Genomic DNA, 24,266 nt, shown 5'->3' with positions numbered 1-24,266 from the left:
ATTTCTTAGAATTCATTACCTTAACGTAAATTTACATTGACAATCATACATATAGATAATTTATTGGCTTTCATAACAATGACAAGCAACTACTGCCAGTTCAAAATTTCAAATTTTAGAAACCATCAGCGCCATCTAGCGAGAGCTAGACAATACATTTTTCAAACAATCGCTCGATCAACAACACAGGCTTCTGACTTACCCAGTTTCTGCCCCCCTCTCCAAAACGAGCAGCCGGGCATAGATTATGTGTGAGTGTGCTCGAGTCTCGTTGCGAATATCAAAAATAAAAAATGGCTGCGTCTTGGCGGCGGCAGTGTGTAGGCGCACACGCGCGCATTGCACGCTTTAGCCGATTCTGCGGGACAAAAACATCGGTAATCGGATTTTGCTCGTAGAATCGCGAATTAAGTATTTTGCACATCTGTAACATCACCTTTGATTAAGGTACCTATTAGAATTACGTATAAAAAGAAAGCATCATCACACAATCTGCACGCGCGCGCGCGCGCCGGCTATCGCTTTAATTCACAATCTCGGAATTGTCATATTTGTTTATTTGTTTTTTATTTTTATTTTAAAATTGTACACATACGCATCACTTGTCTTGCCATTGACGGAAAAAGAAGAATATCTTGACGATTACCGTCCGTTCAATTGTTTTTATACTTGCTGGTGTGTATAACCCCTTATTCAAGGTAGGTTAGGAGTCACATTTTTTATTTTTGTTGTTACGATGACAATTATGGCTGAAAATACGAGGTGTGTGGAGTCTTCACGAAATATTGACATTCCCGAGTGGGTCTAAATCAATGTCGCGATAAACTTGTTAATAGAAACAATTAAATTTCATCTGTTTGATGAATTTCCTTGGTAAATCTTGCAAGGCGTGGCAGTGCTACTCAAAGCGAATAACTTTTATTTAAAATCTTTTGTAGCCATCGAGCGGTAGTTTTACTTTTGAAATGCTACCAAACTAGTAATTCGTTTGGTATTCTAGTGATTTAAATACGTAGTGGAACACTTATCTTATGCAATGTTATTTTATTGATGCATTTTGTTAGTAGAACCGTGCGAGCTGACACCTTGAACTATATAAATAATGACGAAAGGTACGCTGGTAGCTCGACCGATTGAAAAAATGAAAGCCAAAGAAATGGCTCTTAAAATGGAGTGCATGGACGAGCCATTGACACCGTGTCAAGAGGCAGCAAGAAAGAAAATCAAAGATGAATGCAGCAAGGTATATGTTAAAACATGTCATTGTCAGATGCCCAATCGAATGAGCACTCGTAATTATGTGCCAATGATTTTCATTTCAGGTAAAGAAAATGTTGGAATCTCTAGTTAAACAACACAATGGAACTCTAATATGTCAAGCTGGTGCAGTCAGTGCTTACCAGTACCAGTTGTAAGTTTCCCAATTGTACAAAAAGCTACGACTACTTCAGAAAATACCAGTTTTTTAAAAATTTTTTCTTTCATTTTAGGCCTTCGAGTGCTCCACCCACTGCAGCTCTCGTTAAACCAAATGCCCAAGCTCAAATGATTAGCGTTGTATGTAGTAATATATATATATTATTTCTGAACATATCATTTATCACTTGAACAATGTAATTTTTTTCTAGAATCAAAATACTGCTCCTAATAATCAAACGATCAAGCTTAATATGTTGAACAACACTGCAACCACTCAAGGCAACATGCAGTTAGTGATTGATCCTCGCATGGGTGTCATCCTTGGCACTGTAGCACCACAACAAGGTAATATTAAAAATTTCTAAGTAAAAAAAAAAAATTATTAATGTTTACTGTTAATTGCAGGAATAGTTACTGCACCTGTATCTTTGATGACAAATATTACAAATAATACCTCAACAACTATGAGTACTATGACTACTGCATCTCCAGTAGTGGCCCCAATTACACCAGTACCCCAGCAGGTGCCGAATGATCAAGTAAACAAAAATAAATTACTCTTAGTATACCTTTAAATGAATGTAGATAACTTGATTGTAGCTCAAATTTCAGCTAAAAGCAACAAGACCAGTACGGAAAAGTAAAACTCCACAAATGCCAGTACAGCAACCGGAAATTATTGAAGAGGTATTAATAAAACTGTTTTCCTACAGCTCCTTAAAAAAAAAAACGTATATTTAATCATGTGTGTCAAAAATGTTTAAGCAGACACCACCACCACCACCACCACCTACTATCATAAAACGAATAACAAAACCATCTGGAACAACTCACGTCGTTGCACCCAGTAGTAAGTTTTATAATTGATGAATAAATCTAGAATCTTCCATTAACAAAAGTTACAATCCACATCTAGTATTGATTACACATACAAGTACTGAATTCTTCTTAAAGTAAGTTTTTGCTTCTGTTTGCTTCAGCTTCAACTACACCGCAAGCTACATCAAATTTCAGAGTAAAAACTGTTACCAAACAAACCGTAATGCATAGGCCACATGAAACACTCAGCATTGGTGGTCTTATGATTGGCAACAAAATGGCATGTAAGTTATTTCACTGCGGAAAATTTTAATAATAATTTTGTAGTTAAGATACGTTTTACTAATACTCACATGGTTTTTAATTAGCTGGTGAAATGGTTGATGAGTCGAAGAAAAATCATCCTGATGGCAAAGAAATAAGCTTCAACAAGATGAACGGTGGTCGAACATATCCATCGCTAGTAGTAGTCGCCAGACCTAATCTGAAAATCAAAAACGTTACTTCACAGGCTGCTCAAAAGGAGAGATCAGAATTGGGTTTGTCAAATAACTATTGAGTGATCGAACATTATACGTTTCGAATTTTTTAAAACTAAAATGTTTTTTTCAGACATCAAAGTAAAGGGCGTTCTCATGTATCAGTCAAACAAGTTCACGGAGTGGCTCTTACAGCAAGGGCTTGTACGATCGGAGCATTTTTGCGACAAGCATCCAAATAATAGTCTAAAACTCGGCCAATACACTGATGCAGCGCAAAACTTCAACTATTCCGGTGGTTACGTCTGGATCACTTCCTGTTGTCCTGATCGCTTTGTGTCTGTATTCTGCGGATCCATCTTTCAAGGTTCGCCGCACTCGCCAACTGTACTTCTCAAGCTCATCTACCACTGGGCATGCCAGACTAACGTGCAGAACGTAGTATCGTGGGTCAAAGTCACAAACTACTATGTAAAGACGTTCTACACAAATCTTCGGAGTATCTGTACTGCTGCTATAGCCGAGAAATGCAAGAAAATAGGTGGTAAAAATTCACTTATTCAGGTTGGCGTAATAAGTCTAGGAACTACGTCTCAGGATGGCAACCTACGCCAAGTAAGGTTTAAAGCAGCCAATAATCTTTTTCTTCACAATATTCGCAATTGTTAATAATTCCAGGTTAAAGTGGAAGTTTTGGGCATACTCGATCCAGATACCATGGAGTTACGTTTGCGTGCCTGCGAGCCTGTCAATGACATCGACCGTTCGTACCGCCGTAGATTTACAAACATCCTGCATCCGCTAACCGAATGGGTGCAAAAAGATTCCAAGATCTTGACGGACTTTACTGTTGACAAGGCAACTTTGCAAGAAATGGGCTTTCACAATATTAGTCAGACTGCCTTTGGCGAACAGAATCCGAGAAGCATTTCGAGCAATTATCACATAATGGAGTATCTGAGAAAAATCGTGCCCAGAATGTTTCAAAACACATTGAGTCTACTCAGCAGGCAAATGATTCAACAATTTCTGGATGAACTCGTGTGGAGGGAGATGTATGGTGGAACAGCGCTCAGAGCCTTTGAAAATATCCTCACTCATATTAATGAACAAACTCAACTTAACTCAGGTAAATAATCATGCAATCTTTTTCTCAATCCAATCGAGTGCTTGTTAAAGCGCTTCTGAGGACAAATTGAACATTTTTTTTTTTTTCACAAATTTGTTAATATGTTTAAAGACATACCACTTCTTGAAAGATTGACAAAGATTTCGGCAAATCCATTCGCCGATTGGTCGTACAAGCATATTCGCAACGATATTCCATCAAAAACGACCCTGCCAACTTCACCCCCTACAGCGGGCAACAGTGGCAGTAGCAATCCTGTAGTATCAGGCCCATTCCAAGCTCCCATGGTCACCATTCCAAAAGATCCAGCTATCCAGTCGGCCATTGACTTGGACTCCGTGTCGCGTCCTGTAACCAACAAAAGAGCCAACCGTAAGCGCCCTTATGCTCCAGCTAGTCCTGAAATTACCGTAGAACACACCGTTACACCGGAATCGAGACTTCTAAGTGACGGTAAAACGGATCAGGTATCGCTTTACGAGTTTTACTATGGGACCATGCAGCCCGAGAAACCTGATAAAGCCGCCAAAGAGAACAAGATTGTGTTTAACTTTAATGTAAGTTCATCAATAGACTTACAAATCCAAAAATTTGTGCATCGTTTTGTAAATATCGTCTTGTTTTTGTCGTTGCAGTGTTTTTTGTGTTCTGCAACAATGCATTCAAACACAGAAATCATGGAACACATGGTCAGTCACGTACCACCCCAAGTACCCGGCCAATCAGATCCACCAGTTTGCCGCTACTGCTGCACAGCATTTTCATCTCAGCATCAGATGAGCGTCCACATAACCGAAGCTCACAGCAATTTCGGCAAATCGGACAGTGTTATGCTTGTATGTGCTATTTGCGAGCAAAAATTCGGTGAGTACTATTGCACTAATTAAAACTTTTTAGCATAATTAACATGTTTGTATACAAACAATTAGAGCCTACAACGCGATAATGATCGACAGTAGCACTTCCGATAAACGACTAATCGATGAACCCACCCTTGACCTTTCACTTGCAGGCTCCGGCGGTCTCTTGATAAATCACTTGTCGTCGATGCACTATCCTTCAGAAATGCCGTATCGCTGTGACACCTGCAGTTATCGCACTTCAAGTCACAAGGACGTGATCGACCATTACTACACCGCTCACGACAAGAGCGACAGTGTTCAATGTCCCTACTGCCTCAAGATTGTCAAGTTTGTTAAAAACGGTCAGCCCCAGGCGTCCAACGTATACGCTTACCTACTGCACATGCAGCGTCACATTGTTAGACGCGAAGAAAAGCTCAACAAGTGCCCCCGCTGCTGCCTCTGGTTCAATCAGATGAGCTCGCTCAAAGCTCACGTCGAGCTACACTGTCAGGCAATCGGTCCTAGTACGTTTACGAATTTTAAACCAATCTTAGGTAAAAGTTGATTAATGCTGCCGTTACTAACCAACTTTTATTTTCCACGTTTACTTTGACAGAGGTTGTACCTTACAAAACTAGCGACAATCCAATAACCGTTGCTAGGTCACGTAATTGTGTGAAACGCTATGTCTACGATGATTTCGCTCACGAGATCATGCCTACCGACAGAGTCAAAAAATGGTACTCGGGTCCTCTCAAGATTCGCGCGCCCAATGGCTGTGGATGCCAAGAGTGCGAGGAAGACGTAGACATGAGAGAACACTACCCGTAAGACTGGCTTAATTTACAAATCGTTCGAAGCTGCAATTTCCACTGGTAAATTATCGAATACATACCTATTTCCTTTTAGTGGCGAACTGAAATGCCTGCGCTGTCGTTACGTTACCTGTTGCTGGCGCGCTTATAAGGAGCATCAGCGACAAATTCATAACGAACGACCGATGACGAGTGTCGTCGTTCCCTCGCCCCTTGTCAATATTCCGCTCGAACGCGAAATGCAGTGCACTTGCGGGTATAAAACAACTGATGGAAATCACCTTGGTCAGTTCATTTATTTAAATATTAATTTGAGCAGATTTACATTTGATAGAACGTATTTTTTTGAAAAATTAAACTAAATTTTCAGCTACTCATTTGGTTAAGTGCAAAAAACGCACCGCATTTCCTGCGGAAGAGATGAGACCGGGAATGTTGGACAGCTTAGGCCTGGTACCAAAGCCAGTAGCATCAGAAGTAATTTGAGCAATTAAAAAATAATCTAATACATTTAATTTTTGTATATAAGTCTTATTTCATTATCGTTCTTTTTTTGTTTTGTTCACTTTTCTAACAGGAAGACAAAGATAACTCAAAATCGCTTTTAGCTTCAAAGACGGCGCGACGCACGAGTCTGAGCATTCGAGGAAAAGTAAGGACACCACACTCTATTGCAGATCATTAAGGGCAAGAATGCTATTTTCTATTTAAGTAGTGCGATTTCAAAATATAGAGCGATCAAACAAATATTCAATACAATTTATCTCTAAGAAAACAATAGTTACAACTAGTGTCAATTTGACGTAATCAAGAAAAATCTTCCAGAAGTATAATGATCTGATGTTGATATTAACTGTGTATACTATCAAAATTATGAAAACGAACTTCAAAACTTAATCAAATAAGCTAGTGCAAGCTTTATATATTCTTTACACCAAACATCTTAAATAAATTTTCTAAGAAATACATACTGGTTGCTTGTTGATTATTTATTTTCCTTTTAAAATAAAAACTTATAATCTGTGAAAATCGGTACTGAACCAGAATAATACTGATTGAAACGCAAAAACGACTCATTTCTCAAAATTTTTAATCTCAACAGTAAATTGTTTTGGTGATGAGAAATTCAATACTGCTGAATGGCGCTGATAACTTACATTTTTTTTCACTTGTAAACGAAAACTTCGAACTATTGGTGTTAAAATTGAGTCATATCACTTTATCACCGAAATTTCAAAGTTTGTTTATATCATCATCTGGTGGAGAGCGATGTGGGTGAAGAATTGGAGATAATTGGACACACTTGGGTCACTTGGAAAAAAAATAAATAGTAAATAAAAATATAAATTATAAATCAGTAACTCATCGGCAGAGGTCGACACTGTCGACACAACCTTGGCAGCAACACTCGCGCAGTTTGTTCCACACTTCAGTTCGATTCGTGTCGTCTGGTTGTTGTGATGTTAGTTTTGACGTTAGTAAAGATATTTCGTGTAAACTAAAGTAAAAACGTGTGCGTGATAAACATATACATTTAAAGTTGACAGAAAAAAAAATAACGATTCCTCCATAAGTTAATAAATTAAGAAGCGTGTATCTTAGCGAGACGATATATAAAAACAGGTAACGACTCCAAAAAGTTTTCATCGTACTGTGATGTTGCACATTAACCTACCAATGGCTTTTAGCTTTTCATATTTGCCCCTACAACAATTGTGCATATTAAATTTTAATTGCGTTATCGGTAGGTACGTGTGCGAGTGAGTGGTGTGCGTGGGTGTAATGTAATCATACAACATATCGATTCATTCATACCTTACTTAGACACACGATGGTCATGCATGCACCTCTTCCAGAAAGTACGAGTGTATAACGCGACATACGAATATAGATATAATTTTTTATGTTTACTTGATGACGCATCGTGTGTTTTTTTTTATGTTACGTTAGTACATACAGGTTTCAGGTACGTGACATACACATGTACAGATTATTATTGCATGTACTTACCTGTAAACTGTAACTCAAAACTCCTACCGACGTACTTACCAAGTTTTTGCGTTTTTTCTTTACGTAAGTAAATATAAGTCGGAGTACTTATATGGCACAAGATTTTTAAATCTTTTTTTTCTTACTATCATGAGTTTGGGATGACATCAATTTTCATCGACTGAAACAAATTAACCTTATAGTGAAAATGAATTATAGTTTTTTTTTTTGTAAATCTGTTTTAATTTGTTGTATATCAACTACGCCTTTACGTATATTTCAGTAAACGTGTACATACGTTTTAGCTTGGTGCAATGGATGTACCAAGTAAGCATAGGTACATTTATACGAAGCCTCGTCAAGGAAAATTGAAACTTTTAAAAAAAACTGTCTAGTCGGACCTTCTGTCAAACTCGTCGGGAAACGATAAAAAACAAGTGACGAAGAATCATCATAACATTGTAGTTTCAAATTGTTCGAAACATGAATTTTCCGTATTAATCAGACATCGAAACATTTCATTTTTTATACCTTATTCATTCGAATGCTACTCAATTTTTTAAGGACATTTACAACATTAACATACCTTTGGTGCGCTTAGATAAATAAAATACTGGTGTGTTCAAAAGTATGTTATTACTTCTGTATTCGTGTCACAGTTGGGTTTGTGTATACAATGTACTTATGTGCTGCAGCAGCTTCCTTTTTGTTATGGGCCAATAAGTGAAAAAAAAAATAAATTCCTTCGTCTGGGAAATTTTTGTACGTCACAGTATACTCCGGCTTATGCCTGCACATGTGTCACACAATCCGGAGCATATATATGTATACGAACGCTTATATATTATATACATACGCTTATGTAGTTTGCAAAGACAAGTACATTTCGTCAGCTTTCGTCAGCTCGTGCAATTAATTAAATTTATCTATATAAGCACTTATTTAATAATTGTGTGGGGTGCTTTTGTTGTTATATGGACAAGAGAGAAATAGTCGTAGACGTAGAGTATAAAGCCTCAATTTATATGATGTTTGAACTATTTGAATACATGACGTTTCATTTTTGGGATATAAAGTATTTCTTTTTTGTACTATAGACAACATGTAAAAAAACACTGTCAATATTGGTTTTGTTAAAGAAATTTGGCAATGACGGTTGATGTTAGTGAGCCTCGACAAAATATTGGACAAAAGTTGTTTGCTTATAAATAAATGAGTCATCTTACAGATAGTGCAATTTTTTTGGGTCGAAATGTAATGAAAGTCCCGTTTTTACCTTAATACATGATCCCACGGTAAATTTTCAAACAGTATATTTCAGGTCAACCGTGACTGCGTTCGTTTCCTCGAAGTTTTGCGATAAGTGAAGTGACTCATACGGCATTATCAAACTAAAGCTAAAACAATTGACAAGATAGTGAAAGGAAAAATATAAATAAATTCAATAATCACGATAGAGTACTTATTGGATTGAAATTAGCGTTATGTCACATGTAAAATATAAATCAACTGAAACAATGAGTTTTTAAATTCCAAAAAATATACATTGCATTGTTACAATCTCTTTTAATTTTTATAATGATTATCTTCATGGTTTTTATCAATATCTCGTTAAACAAAAAACCCATCTGATTTTATAAACTTTTTTATTTCAATAGCCCTTGTTAACCAAATCAAAGAACCTTCCAGTAATCATAGAAAATCAATAATGTCTTTAAAAACTTTTTTATACGAACTACTTATAAAAAATCCTGTGTGAACGACTTTGAAGAGAAAATTCGGGGAAACCCCTTTAAATTGGTATTTTAAAAAACACGAAATGGTCTTACGTGTATGATACACTTAATGAATCATTAACGTGATAACAATATAATCGAGAATAACATCAGGTAACGTTTATCACACCAATACCTACACACTTCGTCATTTTTCTGATCGTTCAACATATATCGCAAGAGTAATGATTATAACGTTTCGAAACGTTTCTCGACAAAATTCCTTAATTTGATAATTGAATCATCTTAACTCACATTAACTCAATTTATCATGGTCTTGTCGAAATAACCATTGTGATATTTTTGGAGATTAAAAGAAAAAAATAAAAACGTTAAATGCAACTGTGAATCATCGGTGTCGCTTATTATTGTATCTTACTTTTTTTTTTTTTTTTCATCTCTTCCAGTTCTTTGTTTTCATTGACTAAATATTAAACTTTAATAGTATATTTACAAATGAGTGTAAAAAAAATTATATCTCCATAAGAAAAATACTTGCTTTAAATTCTATACAGATCTCACGGTTGTCTTATCAGTTTCTCGGTGAAATGTAAAGAATGATGTCAACCGGCTGTACTGTACCTACCTTATACCTACCTCCCCTCAAACACTTCTATCAACACAATTTTTCACCTGCGGATTAAAATAATACTTGGAACGGCCGACTAGCGTTCAAACGGTAACTTTGTTGTTGTTGTTTTTTTTTCAACACTTAACTTTTAACGCGCCGTGCGACAACGTAAGTATATTACACACACAATCACGTCAAGGTAACGATAATGATAGTTTGACGTTGCATCGTGTGTGTGTGTGTGTGTTGTACATGCAATTGCGTAATAATTATATCTGTTGCAGAAAAAATTTTCTCTTGCAAAACAAAATGAGAAAAGAAAAAAAAAGATATTCTACTTTTATTTGTGTTGTACGTATAATTATATTAGTGATAAAGAGTATCATTCTTTTTTTTTCCTTGCAGTCAACATGATAATTATCCAGTTTTGTGTAGTTTACTCGTGCCAGTTTTTGGCTGAAAAACGATCAATAACGAGCTGTGCCGTGTAATTTTCGTAATTCGTTTTTTTTTTTTTTTTTTTTTTTTTTGCTGGAAAATAAGAATAACAGTAAAAAAATGTCCTAATCCATCATCAGGATAAGTTATTGTTTAACAATAAAAAAGTACACTTTTTTTCCTATTTCGAGATTCCAAGCAATCGCAAGTAGCACGAAATGGAATATACAAAAAGCTGTAACATTGCGGACCACCAAAAATAAATCTATCGATTGCATTACATCGATTGTCCAAAACAATTTTTTATTATTTGACGATACGAAGAACACAATCTTGTTTCAAAATATTTTCGTTCGTGTTCGTTTCATGATTGCGATTCCAGTAAACATTAAATTATCATTAACAATCTAAAAGTATCACGAATACTTCGAACGGCAGTAATATTTTGTAACACTGTCTAAAATAAAAATAAAAATTTTTCTTCCAAAACCATATTATCAGAGGCCAAATAACATGATAATTAATTCTTAATTAGTATTTAATTGTTGAACAAACAATACTTAATTAAGCATGCCTGCACTTTTTTTTTTTTTTTAACAGCTTGGTGAAAATAGCTCTGTGCACTAAAATTATCTACAAAGCATTGGCAGTAAGGTGATACCTATGTAATAATTAATGCACGTAGCGAACCTTGTCTTTGCACGCCAATTTTGCTAACAAATTACTAACTTCACAATTGTTTTGTTGGGAAAAATAAATTTTTTCAAAATCATGGTAATTTATTAATTTTTTTCATTAGCACTTAAAACTTTGAATGATAATATTATATGCGGTGTCAGTTTGAAACAAATTATTATTCCCAAAGCAGCATGTATATACAGATTTTACGAATGAAAGCTTCGATTTTCCAGCGTAATTAGTATATAGCTCACTGGATTTGTTGGAAAAATAATAATACTGAACAAGAGACAAGAATTTCACATCGAAATTGAGACTCATTGTTGTGCACAACTCTTCTTTTTACATATATTCATCAGTATTGTGATTAATACAAAATTGGCGTCAAATATGAAGCGTTTCCCATTGAATCTATCAAAAAAATAAAATATAATTTAAAGTGGATAATGCATCATTGAAAGTGACATTGATTTATTTTTTCAACCCCAACTTATTTCGTAAGTCCCAATACTGATAGATTTAAAAGCTCCCCAGTGTTGGTATTTTGTATGAAAGATAACCATAATTATGCAATCGAGAAGAAACTTTTTTTTTTTTTTTTTTAAAGCTTGAAAACTCACAGCAGCACTTGAGCGCTCAGCCACTGCGCTATTTTTTTAAAATCACTTCACGAATTTTGTATTAAGGGCTGAGAAGTTACTTTTTCCTACAAAAGGTATAAGTTTCTGGCTTTTTTTTTTTCTTAACACAAACTCAAATTTGTCTCACTTGACCACAAAAATAACTATCGAAAGATTAAAAATTTTTCAAACTAAATGTTTTTAACGCAATCCGGAATTCCGGAAGTATACGAGAAACAAAGCAGACGACAGTAGTGTTACACTACTATACCAGTGTACATACACTGTAGTGTGTACTACTACCACAGTGTACTGTTTTCGAAATAAACAAAACATATTATATTATATAAAAAATTACTGTTCTCGTCTGCAAAGCTAAATATTTTACACGATTGCAAACGCACAGAGCAAAGTATTTATCTAATCCCATCTAACGGGGCTCGTACTTCCGAGAGTTCCGAGTTCCGGTTCTTCCGGATAGGTTATAAATAAAACTTACGTTTGAAGAAAAAAAAAAAAAAATACAGAATACCTTCATAAAATTATCGACTTTCACGTTTGAATTGCATGAATTCTTTGTTTTTGTACATCAAGTTGAATCATTCATAAATCCACATAAAATGTTCATTTTTCGTATTTAAAAATTTTGAAAACATCAAGTGCTCTTTTCATACCATTCGAATGTTCATTTGTTTGCTCAGCCCTATACTTTCTCGTATGACAACTATATTATCACGAAAAAAAAAAAAAAAAAAAACAAAAAAAAAACTTTATTAGTGCAGTTGAGCGTAATTGTACTACTGTGTGCTAATGTAAAGTTATTTTTCAGCTAGAAAAAGATGTCGACTTGGCAGAATCCTGGTGGTGGTTACTATCCTGGCCAACAAGGTTTTCGTCTTCAATATTTGATATTTTATAAAATATGTAAAAACACACCCTAGCGTATCTGGCTTCAACTAATTTTTCAAGCTCCATCACTTCATTCATTACAATTTTTTTTCAACCACTTTGAGCCTAGGGTTGTGTATGGCCATGTTTTTTTAATCGTGATGGATTAACTTTCAGGCTATCCAGGTTACCCAGGAGGTGGTTATCCCCAGCAAGGTTATCCGGGTGGAGCTTATCCAGGAGGGCCTTATCCAGGCGCACCACCACCAGGTACATTTAAAGTTTTTCATTGTAATCTCTATCTTTTAATCCGTAAAACGTAGTCAAACTGATAACATGAATTATTGCATTTTTGTCACTAGCCGGTTTCGCACCACCACCAGGAGGTGCTCCCCCATTCATACCACCAACATCTGCAGGCATGTACGGGGCTAATTACGCCCAGGATCCCATGCAGGATGAAATCAAGGGTTTTCAATTCAATGATGCGACCATACGGCAAGCGTTCATACGGTTTGTAATAGAGTTATTGCTCAATGAAGAATTTCAGTAAAATAAATAACTATTTTAATTGGTTGTATTTATTGTTTTTATTTCCAGGAAAGTTTATTCGATCCTTATGGTTCAGCTTTTGATCACATTTGGAATCGTGGCCATTTTCACGTACCATATGCCTACAAAAAAATTTGCCTGGAGTAATCCATGGATCATGTGGGCGTGTTTGATTGCCACTTTCGTCTTGCTTATTTCCATGGCTTGCTGTACAAGTGTTCGCCGTGAAGCCCCCATGAACTATATCTTTCTCGGACTTTTTACTTTTGCAGAAGCAATAATGTTGGGCTTTGCTTCAAGTGTGAGCAATCAAAAATATGTAAGTTCCAAATACTTAAACTTCATTTGATTGAAAAATATTTCGTTGATTATTGATTCATAGACGATATTTTCTAATATCATCAAACTTAAAAGAGACAAAGTAATTTTTTTTTACGGTTATTAAAACATTAAATAGTTCAGCAATAATTCATACATTGGGGTATCTTTATAATTTCAGGTCATTATGGCTGTCGGTATAACAGCCGTGATATGTTTCTCGCTCACGCTGTTCGCATTCCAAACGAAAATCGATTTCACCGGCATGGGCACGTACCTATTCATTGCAGCCATAGTATTTATGCTGTTTGGTATTATCATGATGTTTTTCCGCCCAAGCAATACAATGCACTTAGTCTACAGTTCAATTGGTGCTCTGCTATTTTCGTTCTACCTTGTCTACGATACGCAGCTAATGATTGGCGGAAGCCACAAATACTCCGTGTCTCCCGAGGAGTATATCTTTGCTGCACTCAACTTGTACCTGGACATCGTCAACATTTTTTTGTACATTCTTAGCATCCTCAACGCCTCTTCCTCAGATTAAGAGCTATTTATGCTTGTGCTCGTTGTACTCCCATGTGTATGGTGAAAAACAAATAGCTGACAAAAAACTCGTGAATAAGCATATACGCGAGTTTTTACAAGTTACTCTGGTTAGTTGTGTTGGTGTTCAACAAACATCATCTATGGCCACGTAAAAACATAAACTTTCGAGCCTTCAACAATTAATATACGACATTGATGTTGTATGTAACTGTGGTATTTATTTGTCACGATCTCTTCACACAATTTAAAATAGATTTTTTTTCAAGCTTAATTCATGTTTTGGCAAGTAAAAATTTTTTTCCATTTTTTTTTCTTGAAATTTTATTAAAAAGTGCCGTAAGTGGTTTGAATACCAAAGACGTCACATGTGTATTTCTAGTAGTTCCTTAAAAATATTTTCATGAAGACTAAAAGGTTTGAGTAAAGTGTTATTATTTGTTTATTTTTCATTTCACATTATAACCAGAGTTTCCACTGAGTTATCAATGACTTCGAATGTCCAAATTATTTTCTTTCAATGTCCAAAAGTTAATAGAATACAGATTGATACTCAGATTAATTTAATTTCAATTAATGTTAAAACAAGTAAATAAAAACACAATTTGAGAGCTGTAGCTTTTTTATCTAGCAAATAAAAAGCAAATCAAAGTAACAAAATTTTATAAAAGCTAGCTACACTTGTTTGGTTATCATCTAACGATCATTAACTAATATAGGGATGAAAGTGAATTGCATTGCTTAAATAGCAAATCGAGCTAATTTTAATCTACCAAATCGTTTGACGCAACCAATTAAATGTAATGTATAGCTAAGTCGATAATACAAATAAAGAAGAAAACTGTTTCGACTATTATTTTAACGACTGTTACTCTGCGAGTCACTATCACAATTTCATTATGCAATAAAAATTAAATGATAAATTTTTGCGATATTTACTGTAACGAAGTTAGAAAACCAGATTCATCGATCTTTAAAAAAAATCATTGTTAGTGTTCTTATTACCATGAACGTTTGTTTTTGTTTCAACTGTGTCTATTGTATTTTCAAAGTACATAAACCGCATAATGTTTCATTAGAATTTAAATTACACGTACATATATTCATTGTAGCGTATTTATATGACATGTGTTATTATATACATGTGTGGATGATTTTATTCATGCATATTTAAAATATTTATTGTACATTGTAATTCAACGATTTCCGACACGTTTATATATATTGCATGTGATTATCAAATCTGTTTTGGCGTAAATGTAAGTATTTTATTTCTTCTTTCGTATTGACACAATTTAATAATTATTTTATTAAAGAAATCAAAAAGTTGAACTGGAGTGTAAATCATTATTTCATTAATCCTCGTGAATTGATTGTAAGAATATCATAGACCGATATTCTTTGGTATGAAATTGCATTTATGTAGTAAGATATGTGCATTCAATATTTTTTTTTTTTTATAAATATCTACCTTTAATCACATATAGGAAATCAAAAACTTAATTTTTTCAAATTACCCCAAAATGTTTTAAGTGAAGTATTTTTTAAACAGTATTACATTTCATATGTTGTTTGTATCTGAAAATTTTTGACATTTCGAATTCAGATTCGAATCTGCAGATGATGATCTGTTTTTTAATCCACTGAAGTGAATATTTAAGCACAAACTATTTAATTCCACAGTACCAAAAGAAAGTCATAAGAAAATTATTTGGTTTGAATTAGTAATATTGTTTGTCACCATTTCTAAACTTTCGTGAAGTATTTTTACTATGTGTGAAGGTATTTACTATCAATGTACGTTACTAACAATATACAATGTTGGAACACATACGAATACATACATGCATATAACGACCCATAAAAATTTAGTAAAGAAAAGATATAAATAAACGAGACAATAATTTAATAAAAAAAAAAAAAAAAAAAAAAAAAAAAATGATTCATAAAAACAACCGTAACGGGTAATGATACAATAAATCCGTCCTTTCAGCCACACTAGTAAAGAGGATACCTTTGTAGCAAATCTTGAGGTTTTTGACGCTCTGATTATGTTCTTTGTTCTTCTAAAGAATACTGCTAAGTAAATATGTGCTTTATGATTGTTATATACATTAAACATTGTCGCAGAAATAGAATGTTTCTAATTGTTGATAAAATAAAAAACAACTTTAACAGCTATTTTTAACTCAACACAAACATCAAGCTTTGAAAACTTTTTGTAAGTCAGAAAATCCTTTGATTATTAAAAAAACGACTTTACACTTTATTTTTCAAGTATATTTTTATTAAACGCTTATTACATCATTAAAATTTCAAATCGAAAGCTTATCCACAAATCAGTATTAAGAATATTGTTATCGCATGCATTCATTGAGTTATATTAGAAATTTATGTACTGTTATTAATAAAAGAAAATATTTCCGTAGTGTATAAGACACATTTTACTCTCCCACTTTTAGTTCCATAAATTTTTTTAAATTTTACATAACAGTGTTCGATAATTTTTTACAATAACATCAATATTTATTGAATATAAATTTTGTTCAAGTAGTCGCCGATAACAACTCTTCAAAATTAGTTAAAGAAATGCGTTGAGTCTATATTTTCTTTGTAAGAAAAAACAAAATAAAAATGATGTACTTTATTGATACAAAGTTTTCTCTCTATTTTCATAAGTTATATTCGGTTACCATTTCAAACATCAATATATCGTTGAATCATTTAGTTTGTTTTCACTATTATGTAACCAAAAAATGTCCCGAAAAGAGAAAGATTTTAAATATAATCTCAAGTTAGTCAAAGAGATATTTCAGTAAAACTTTTAATTTTTTTTATTATCTATTACACTCTGACAAAAATTGCATATAACAAAAACGTGTACTTATATTTTTTGATTTGAAACCTAAACTATTATAAAAACTTGTAAAACATTAACACCAAACTCAAGGATACATTTGTGTGTTCTTAACGCAACCAGAAATTTTTACATGAAAAATCTGGTAGCATATATTGAGTCCAAAAATAAAGAAAATAATATTAAAACCAAATTGAAAAACGTTTTATTTTACAAGATAAGATATGATGAGTACAAATATAGTTAGTTTCCAATACCTATTCGTTCGTAAAAATAGTGTTAGAAATGAGAAAACAGACTTGTAAAATCACTTGTTTTAAATTTATTAAATTAATTTCACTTTTAGCAATTACGAACAAGATGCAAACTTTCTCTTGGAAATTCATTTATACAGACGATACAGATTTTTTTCAATTTTGTAGGAAAAATATGAATAAAAAATTATACGAAGTTCTTTGAATCTATTGGTAATAACAAAACAAAAAGAAAATAAACGCGCAAACATACAATAATTTACGTGAATTAACGTCGTAATGCTTCACATCAAACCAGACTTGACTCTTGATCCACTTTATTTTTTATTTGAACTATAAAAATTTATTTATTCAGTATTTATCATCTTCGTTATCATCGCCTTCAATCTCCTCTGGAGGTGCGAAGCCATCCTGAAAATAAAGCCATTGTTGAAATTTTCTACATCCAAGTACTTTTTTTTTAATTTTAGACAAATACATTTTTAATAAACCATGCTCATGATTTAGACTGCAATGTGTTTGGTTATTTAAACTACTCAAAATTTCCGATCCTTAATATTTGAATCTAATGTACTTTAATTATGATTTAAAACTATTTTTCGAATTCGCAACAAAGACTTAGCACGAAGGAACTTCGAGCAGTTAACAAAAAGAAAGACAAACGATAACGTTATTTACGTACTTCTTCCCTTGCCTTTCAAACCTGCAAAATAAAATATAAATCGGAACACTGCAAGCCCTGATCTATAAATCAACGAGTTTTAGCTTAAAATAGCCAAATATTCATTATTTTCACTAGACTTAGAAAACTGTTTACTGCACGAAATTTTAACACTGATAATCATCTATAAACATAAAACTATGAATGACTATTGTGGATTCAGTATCGAAGTAGTTATCGAACTTGTTTAAATAACTGAATACTTAGGTAAAATCATGATTTTACGCTCAAGCATTTAATATTTCTCGGGTGAAATGAGAATCGCTTGAAATTGTTCAATGAAATCCAAAAGAAAGTCACTCATTTAGTATGCCAAATGTGAGGTGTTACTAAGTGTCTCACTTATGTAAATAGAAATTATGTCCGTATTTATCTAAATTAAGTAAATAAATAAATAAATAAATAAAAAAGCATATGTTGCATTTTTGATGTTTTGAATTGTTTATTAAATTTGTATGAACTTAACATGAAAATCCTTAAGTATGAACTCATCGAAGTCTTTCGAATATTATAATGAAAGATGATTTTTCATAACTATTCATTGATCAACAATGAAATAAGATGCAATCGTGTAAAATGTTTTGATGAAAACCGTTAACCATCTAATCCAATACACCAGCTATTAAACATGGAATACAATTGCACAGCACATTGCTTTACCTTCGTTTTAAAAAACTATTTGTATTTATAAAAATAAAAAATTTAATAGGTTTCATCGCTAGCTTGATTGACTTCTCCATCATCCTGAAAACATTATTGCATAACCCACAGTTTCAAAAGAATAAATTAGAGCAATCAATCAATTTTTCATTTAATTGACAAATTAAACAAAAAAGTTGAATAATATTTACCTCAGTTGCATAAAGAACTTCCAAAATTTTCTGCACTATTGGAGGAGTTTCACTGTTGTCGCACTCTTGGCACATAACTTCAATATCCCTCAATTTTCCAAAATAGAAGTCTCTCTCCTTTTCAAGGCCGTCGACTGTCATTTTCAGATCCATGAGCTGAAAAAAATTTGCGTGTATCTTTAATATCAGTTTATTGTACTGTGAAAGGACAATATGAGCAATTACAAATAAATGTAATTACCTGACTATTAAGTTCTTCAACTTTTCCTGAATCACCACGAGCTCCAATGCCCCCTACTTTTGGTTGTGCGCGAGTTGGTTGAACTTTGTTTACTAGATGACATGAGAAACAATTTTAAAACGTAAGAAAAATTTTTTTTTGGACAGAGAAAAAAAAATCATAAAAGTTGATGTTTTTTTGCAAATGTAGGACAAACATTACAAGGCTTATATCATTTTATTATAATTTAAACATTGATACATGCATTGCATAAGCCATAAAATTGATTGAGTTCTTGCTTCGTTAAGTATGATACGTAAGGTTGTAAAAAAAAACTAGCACAGCAGCATACACACGAACCTGTAAAAATTTACGCCACAAACCATGCAAACATGCAGAAGTATTTAAATTAAGTTACTTACAATAAAAACGAAAAATTGTTTAAAAGTGTACGAATATTTGAAAGTTACTGAGGTTATCATGCTTTTTTTAGGTATAAAATAGCTGGTATATAACTAAGGGCATAATACTTTGTATTTTGTTATTTACAGATGAAGTAAGAAAAAAAAATATTAAAATAATTACTGGTTCTTTGAACAGTTTTTGCAGGTATTTGGACAGATGATGGTATTCCTTCACCTACGACGAATTTTTTTCGATAATTAAGCCATTATAAAAACTGTTTCTGTTTAAAAATTCGCCATGTAGTTCAAGTATTATGTTTAATTAAAATATAAGCCGTAAAATCATATTATTGAAAAATGTAATTCATGACTTTATGTTTTAAAGTGTTTGTAAAAAATGTATGGAGATGAAGCACATGAAATAAATAAAACCAATGAGAATTAATTATTGAACGGTAAATCGTATAATGTCTGCAATCATCATTTAACTTTTATTATTTCTCCTTGTAATTCCACTTTGATAAGCAATTAACTGCTTACTTATTTTTGTTTGTGTTTTTAAGTATTCAGAATGAAAAATTCATAAATATTTGCATGTTTTTATTACTCGAGAAAGAACATACTAACATTTAAACGGGAGTTTTATGAGCAAATTTCAATACAATTTCAATACAAATCAACAATAAACTAATTTTGCACCATATCTCGAACTAAAGTGGAATTTGATTGCCGAGGGTAAATGAACAATACACACTACATGAGAAAAACAAGTTCTTCACATTTCAATAAACATGCCATCTAGGACTTTTCTACTTTTCCTCTTTAAATTTGTGATTTCCTGTATCTATTAGTTACTTAGTTAATTTTTCAGTAAGCAGTTATTTTGCACTATAAGTTGTTAATAAAAGTGTAAAGTCTGTAAAGCCGTGAAAATCATGTGTAAAGTGTTAGTATGAAAAAAAAATTTTAAATTGATGAACGACTGTACCGGTTCTAGCAGCAGGCTTAGATAAGACTGGGGCACTTTTCTTTACCATTCCTATACCCCGTGGCGCGTTGTGGCCAGCACTACCCATCTGCTCATTACCTCGCATGGAAAGTGCATCGTAATTATCTCCTCCTGCATAGTTAGCATCGAAAAATTTCTTGAACCACTGCAAGAACTCAAAGTTGTCCTGAAACCTACCCTTCACCAGCCTATCGATTGGTACAATCTGTAAACGATGTGAGACATTCACAGTACACACGAATGGTGAGATTAAAAACAATAATACATAAATTAAGGCAAAATAATACTGGTGTAATAAATTGTATTAATAGTGTAATAAAAATAAATTGATTATTGGCACCGATAATGTACAGTCAATGGTTTGTTGTTTATGAGAAACATCAAACATTAAGAGATACTAGTAATATAATTTTCAAGTAAAACTAATTGAGGAGTTGATCAAAAGAAAAAACGCGATCGCAGTAGAAAATATTGCTACAAAAAAATAAAAAAAAATAAAAAAAAATGTATAAATCAAAAATTTGGGCTTTCCTGATGATGAAAACAACTGTTCATTAAAAAATGAAAGAATAAAACTTTGTAAAACAAAGCACTACTGAAGAACGAAAAAGTTTTCAAATCGTAACTGCATTGATGAGAGTGAGTGGAACTGTGATTGTAGTTGAAAAAGAGTGTATTTTTTTTATGTAAAACACAAAATGGTTGTACTGATATATACAAAGTGCAGGAACACTAAAAATCGATAGTGTAACAATCTACTTTTGCTAAGCCTAACAAATTTTGCTGTTTGAATTATGTACAATATATGTATACGATTGCATGGATTAAAGGTGACTTTGAAAAAAATTTGCTTGAAGTGAGTGTATTAAACACAGGGTAAACATCTAAAACTGATCCAATAACAATTGATTCCTAAAGGAAGCTGACATGCCGCAAGCATTGGTGCGTGTGAATAAAAACAAGGAGAAAAATGGTTTTGAATCAAATTTGGAGGTCAATGTACTCATTTGCTGTCGCGGGATGGGAGTTCTCTGTTGAATGTGTTTTTGTTGCATTATTGGTTTCTGAGCTAGAGGCACCAGATGTGAATTCGAAACGTTATGGCTGCCGTCAACACCAGAGCCCAAGGAAATACAGCCGCGCGCCTCAAACGCCTCATACTCGCGGCCGTCGTAATTAGCGTCGAAGAACTTCTTAAACCACTGAAGGAATTCAAAGTTGTCTTGGAAACGGCCTTTTATAAGTTTGTCCACCGGTATTACCTGAACCATTTTTGCAGTGCTTTAAGTATAACAATGAGACAAGTGGCACTTTTCTTATGACTGTACAGTCAATTTTCGTAAAAAAAATTTAAACCCAAATTTAAAGAGAATTTCTTTTTGGACTAGGTTGAATGAACTTACTTTGTCTACATTCATTTTCTTGAAGCCAGCTTGGAGCAATTTAAAATTTTGTATGTACTCGTGTTCAAGATTTGTCTTGAATTTCACCCTCTTCAGAGGTACTGAGTTTGGGAAAAGCATGTCCATAAACTGACAGTAGGCCGCTCCAGTGCAAAGTTCCTCAATTTTGCCAAATGACGATTGCAGACAATCATTAACCCAAGCCAGCATATCATGCCGACTGAGATTTTCGGTCGTCACATTTGTTGCATATACGTTAACCGCCATGTTTTCTGAAAACAAATGACAACTTTAAATAAATACTGGTAATATTTTTTTACATTTTTACTGTGTATAAAATATAGATTTTCAAACCATTTAACAATTATTAAAATATATTTCATGTACTCTTAAGTAAACACTGTGTATTGAAAAGTTAATAGACTACACAACGTGACTCTATTTTACTATTATTTTTTTTTTTGTAAATCACTGAACAATATATTAGGTGACAAAATTAATGTTCATTTAACTTTAAAAAGAATTTGATAAATCTAAAAGAAAGGTGTCATAATTCGAAATTTTCAAGAACTAGCCTGCCTGTCTGCAACATAAATCATACACTATACCTACTCTATGTCCTACATGCATTAAATTATTCCAAGTTTAATTTTAAAAGTAATAAAATATACATAGAGGTGACCTTACATTAATTATTGATAACCTATACATGAAACTAAAAGCTTGGAAAATCGAGTATGGCTATTCACAATGTAAGTGAATAAAACAGTGATAAATCAGCACGACTATCATGAGGCTGTTTGTAAACTCGAAATCTACTTTCTGAAAAAGCTGGCTATGCTACAGAGAAGAACTTGCTGTGCGTAGGTAGGAAAAAGAGGAGGTGGTGAAGAGAAAAGTGTAAGAATAAAATAAAAGGAAGAGGCAATATACTGCAGCTCTGCATGCATCCGCGTTTAGAATTCCAAGTAAAGAGAAAGGGAGAGAAGGAGGATGTATATATTATGAAAATTTACTGTACCTGAGTATATGTATAATAATAAACAAGAGCATAGACGGTCCAAAACCGTCAAAAGACCAATTACTTATAACCCCTCACTTCCTCTTTCTCTTGAAACTTCTTTCCTCGAGGATGATGACGATGATGACAAGAATAAATAATTTATCAATATAAGTGTAGGTGACGAAACAAAGCAGCGAGTATCGCGTTGCCCTGAGGCCTGATGACTTTAGTCCCGTATATTCGTCTCGATAATTAATATAACTACGCTTTAATTCGAACAACGAAGTAGCTATATAGAATGAGAAAAAAACGACCGAGTGGAGTAAGAGACAGAGAAAGAGATAAAGAAAATACTTGTGCGACCAGGCGGCACCGCGACAGGCCCACGGGCGCAAGCATATAGGCGAAGAGGCGCGATAAAACAGCAGCCCACTGTAAGGGCAAGGAATTTTTTGGCGTTTTTATACGTTACCCGTTTAAGTACAAGTACTAGCTTTTACAGCTTGAACTTGTGTGTCCTCTGTATCATGTAATACGTACAGCAGATGCTTACAGGTGTGCAGATATCGTGCTTAAAAATGTTACACACACGCGAGGCTTAACGGTTTTATTACAGCGACTTATGATTGATACAGTTAATAAGTAGGTGTGGTAAATGAACGATAGGTCAATTTTTTCATGATTTAGAGTGTTTGTAAACGCACAGGTCAGTCATGCATGCTGATACATAGTAAAGTGCATGCAAATCAAAAGTAGGAATTTCGTTTCAGAGACAGGAAGTACTCATAACCTAAGCAAAGAGTTTATTCCCCTACATGATGTTATAACGTAGTTGTTATACGAAAAATTAGATCTGACAGATAATATAAGTAAATGTATATCCGAAGCACGCTGTGTGAAAGTTGATAGGTCTTACCGGTTAATCAATGTTGGGGACTGGTTGTTTTTAGTAGTACAAAAACGTTGGGCCCGCTTCTCTCTTCTCTTTCTTGATCCCTCTCTTTTTCTCTATTTGTTGTTCTCCGTGTACATGCGCTTCTTGTCTCCCCTTTCTCTATTCCATTCGTTTAGTTCCGCTCTCTTTTTTTTTTTTTTTTTTTTAATTTTTTTTTTTACTGCTTTCCGTGCAGCTTTCGCTATGCGTTAACTCCGCAATTTTTGTGAGTTAACAACTTAACTACCCTATCAGAGATTAAGTATAAGTAAGTAGTCTCAAATAATGTGTTAAATGTTGAAGTGCCAACAAACTGAACGAACGAATGCACGTATGTGAGATAGTTGGTACCTACGTGTATATATGTCTATGAACGACTATCGGAGAAAGAAAAGGAGAGAGAAACTCACAGTGGGGATTGGAGTTGGATAAAAAAATTAGTGGTTATAATTAAGTTGTAATAAAATTAAAAGCAAAAGAACTGGATATATCATATACATGTATACGTTAACAATTTAAACATCAATTTATTAAGGACATTAGCATAATATACTATATGCAGACAGTTTTTTGTAGAGCGCGCGCGCAAGTATCACAACCGACATAGTAGGGATCGCATTTACCCATTGTAGAACGTCACGAAGAGGTAGACTCTACATACCCTGTTTCAGTCGGCAAAATCAGTGATTTCAATTATTTTTGGCCGATAAAGTCAACATTTTCAATTTG

The 24,266-nt window shown here is 33.5% G+C and overlaps 3 protein-coding genes across 11 annotated transcripts; 2 read left to right on the top strand and 1 right to left on the bottom strand.

The window, feature by feature from the left end:
* The first annotated feature begins 309 nt into the window (after positions 1-309).
* On the top strand, positions 310-6,470 carry row (relative of woc). Of its 3 annotated transcripts, none has more exons than XM_014351660.2 (19): positions 310-698; positions 1,068-1,243; positions 1,323-1,411; positions 1,491-1,557; positions 1,629-1,764; positions 1,825-1,958; positions 2,032-2,106; positions 2,188-2,269; positions 2,400-2,522; positions 2,607-2,777; positions 2,851-3,332; positions 3,396-3,846; positions 3,958-4,403; positions 4,482-4,710; positions 4,859-5,215; positions 5,308-5,518; positions 5,601-5,791; positions 5,877-5,983; positions 6,084-6,470. In XM_014351660.2, the coding sequence occupies exons 2-19, from the start codon at positions 1,103-1,105 to the stop codon at positions 6,189-6,191; spliced, it is 3,600 nt and encodes a 1,199-aa protein (XP_014207146.2). In that variant the 5' UTR covers positions 310-698; positions 1,068-1,102; the 3' UTR covers positions 6,192-6,470. The 3 variants fall into 3 exon arrangements, with proteins under 3 accessions (XP_014207146.2, XP_014207145.2, XP_014207142.2); XM_014351659.2 differs by having other exon boundaries at positions 2,185-2,269; XM_014351656.2 differs by having other exon boundaries at positions 2,020-2,106; positions 2,185-2,269.
* A 474-nt stretch (positions 6,471-6,944) lies between these two features.
* Positions 6,945-15,213, top strand: Lfg (Glutamate NMDA receptor-associated protein 1 lifeguard). Of its 2 annotated transcripts, none has more exons than XM_014351750.2 (6): positions 6,945-7,129; positions 12,407-12,465; positions 12,643-12,735; positions 12,828-12,978; positions 13,066-13,336; positions 13,517-15,213. In XM_014351750.2, exons 2-6 carry the CDS (start codon positions 12,417-12,419, stop codon positions 13,880-13,882), a joined length of 930 nt encoding a protein of 309 aa, XP_014207236.2. In that variant the 5' UTR covers positions 6,945-7,129; positions 12,407-12,416; the 3' UTR covers positions 13,883-15,213. The 2 variants fall into 2 exon arrangements, with proteins under 2 accessions (XP_014207236.2, XP_089446397.1); XM_089590271.1 differs by having other exon boundaries at positions 12,643-12,777.
* Positions 15,214-16,920: 1,707 nt separating this feature from the next.
* On the bottom strand, positions 16,921-23,878 carry Eb1 (microtubule-associated protein RP/EB family member 1). Of its 6 annotated transcripts, XM_014351756.3 has the most exons (8): positions 23,520-23,876; positions 21,601-21,872; positions 20,177-20,402; positions 19,370-19,423; positions 18,806-18,897; positions 18,565-18,720; positions 18,374-18,457; positions 17,334-17,403 (listed from the first exon to the last, which is right to left on the bottom strand). In XM_014351756.3, exons 2-7 carry the CDS (start codon positions 21,865-21,867, stop codon positions 18,416-18,418), a joined length of 837 nt encoding a protein of 278 aa, XP_014207242.2. In that variant the 5' UTR covers positions 21,868-21,872; positions 23,520-23,876; the 3' UTR covers positions 17,334-17,403; positions 18,374-18,415. The 6 variants fall into 6 exon arrangements, with proteins under 6 accessions (XP_014207238.2, XP_089446398.1, XP_014207239.2 ...); XM_014351752.2 differs by lacking the exon at positions 18,374-18,457 and having other exon boundaries at positions 16,921-17,403; positions 23,520-23,875; XM_089590272.1 differs by lacking the exons at positions 18,374-18,457; positions 23,520-23,876 and adding an exon at positions 23,076-23,305 and having other exon boundaries at positions 16,921-17,403.
* Positions 23,879-24,266: the final 388 nt, after the last annotated feature.

This window comes from Copidosoma floridanum, unplaced genomic scaffold, assembly GCF_036245765.1.
Source record: "Copidosoma floridanum isolate Cflo_tuat_1 unplaced genomic scaffold, Cflo_Japanese_pri ptg000012l, whole genome shotgun sequence".
NCBI lineage: Eukaryota > Metazoa > Arthropoda > Insecta > Hymenoptera > Encyrtidae > Copidosoma > Copidosoma floridanum.
The sequence above is the reverse complement of the archived record's forward strand: the minus strand, read 5'-3'. Positions and strand labels throughout refer to the sequence as shown.

What these genes read in the sequence shown, in the direction of transcription:
- row (XM_014351656.2), top strand. Translation starts at nt 1,103, where the DNA reads ATGACGAAAGGTACGCTGGTAGCTCGACCGATTGAAAAAATGAAAGCC. An exon ending in AGATTGTGTTTAACTTTAAT is followed by an intron (nt 4,404 to 4,481) that starts GTAAGTTCATCA and finishes TTGTCGTTGCAG; the next exon opens with TGTTTTTTGTGTTCTGCAAC. An exon ending in TATTTGCGAGCAAAAATTCG is followed by an intron (nt 4,711 to 4,858) that starts GTGAGTACTATT and finishes TTTCACTTGCAG; the next exon opens with GCTCCGGCGGTCTCTTGATA.
- Lfg (XM_089590271.1), top strand. Translation starts at nt 12,417, where the DNA reads ATGTCGACTTGGCAGAATCCTGGTGGTGGTTACTATCCTGGCCAACAA. An exon ending in ATACGGCAAGCGTTCATACG is followed by an intron (nt 12,979 to 13,065) that starts GTTTGTAATAGA and finishes TTTTATTTCCAG; the next exon opens with GAAAGTTTATTCGATCCTTA. An exon ending in GTGTGAGCAATCAAAAATAT is followed by an intron (nt 13,337 to 13,516) that starts GTAAGTTCCAAA and finishes TTATAATTTCAG; the next exon opens with GTCATTATGGCTGTCGGTAT.
- Eb1 (XM_014351752.2), bottom strand. Translation starts at nt 21,867, where the DNA reads ATGGCGGTTAACGTATATGCAACAAATGTGACGACCGAAAATCTCAGT. An exon ending in AAAAACTGTTCAAAGAACCA is followed by an intron (nt 18,898 to 19,369) that starts GTAATTATTTTA and finishes CATGTCATCTAG; the next exon opens with TAAACAAAGTTCAACCAACT. An exon ending in AAGTTCTTTATGCAACTGAG is followed by an intron (nt 17,404 to 18,564) that starts GTAAATATTATT and finishes CTTTATTTTCAG; the next exon opens with GATGGCTTCGCACCTCCAGA.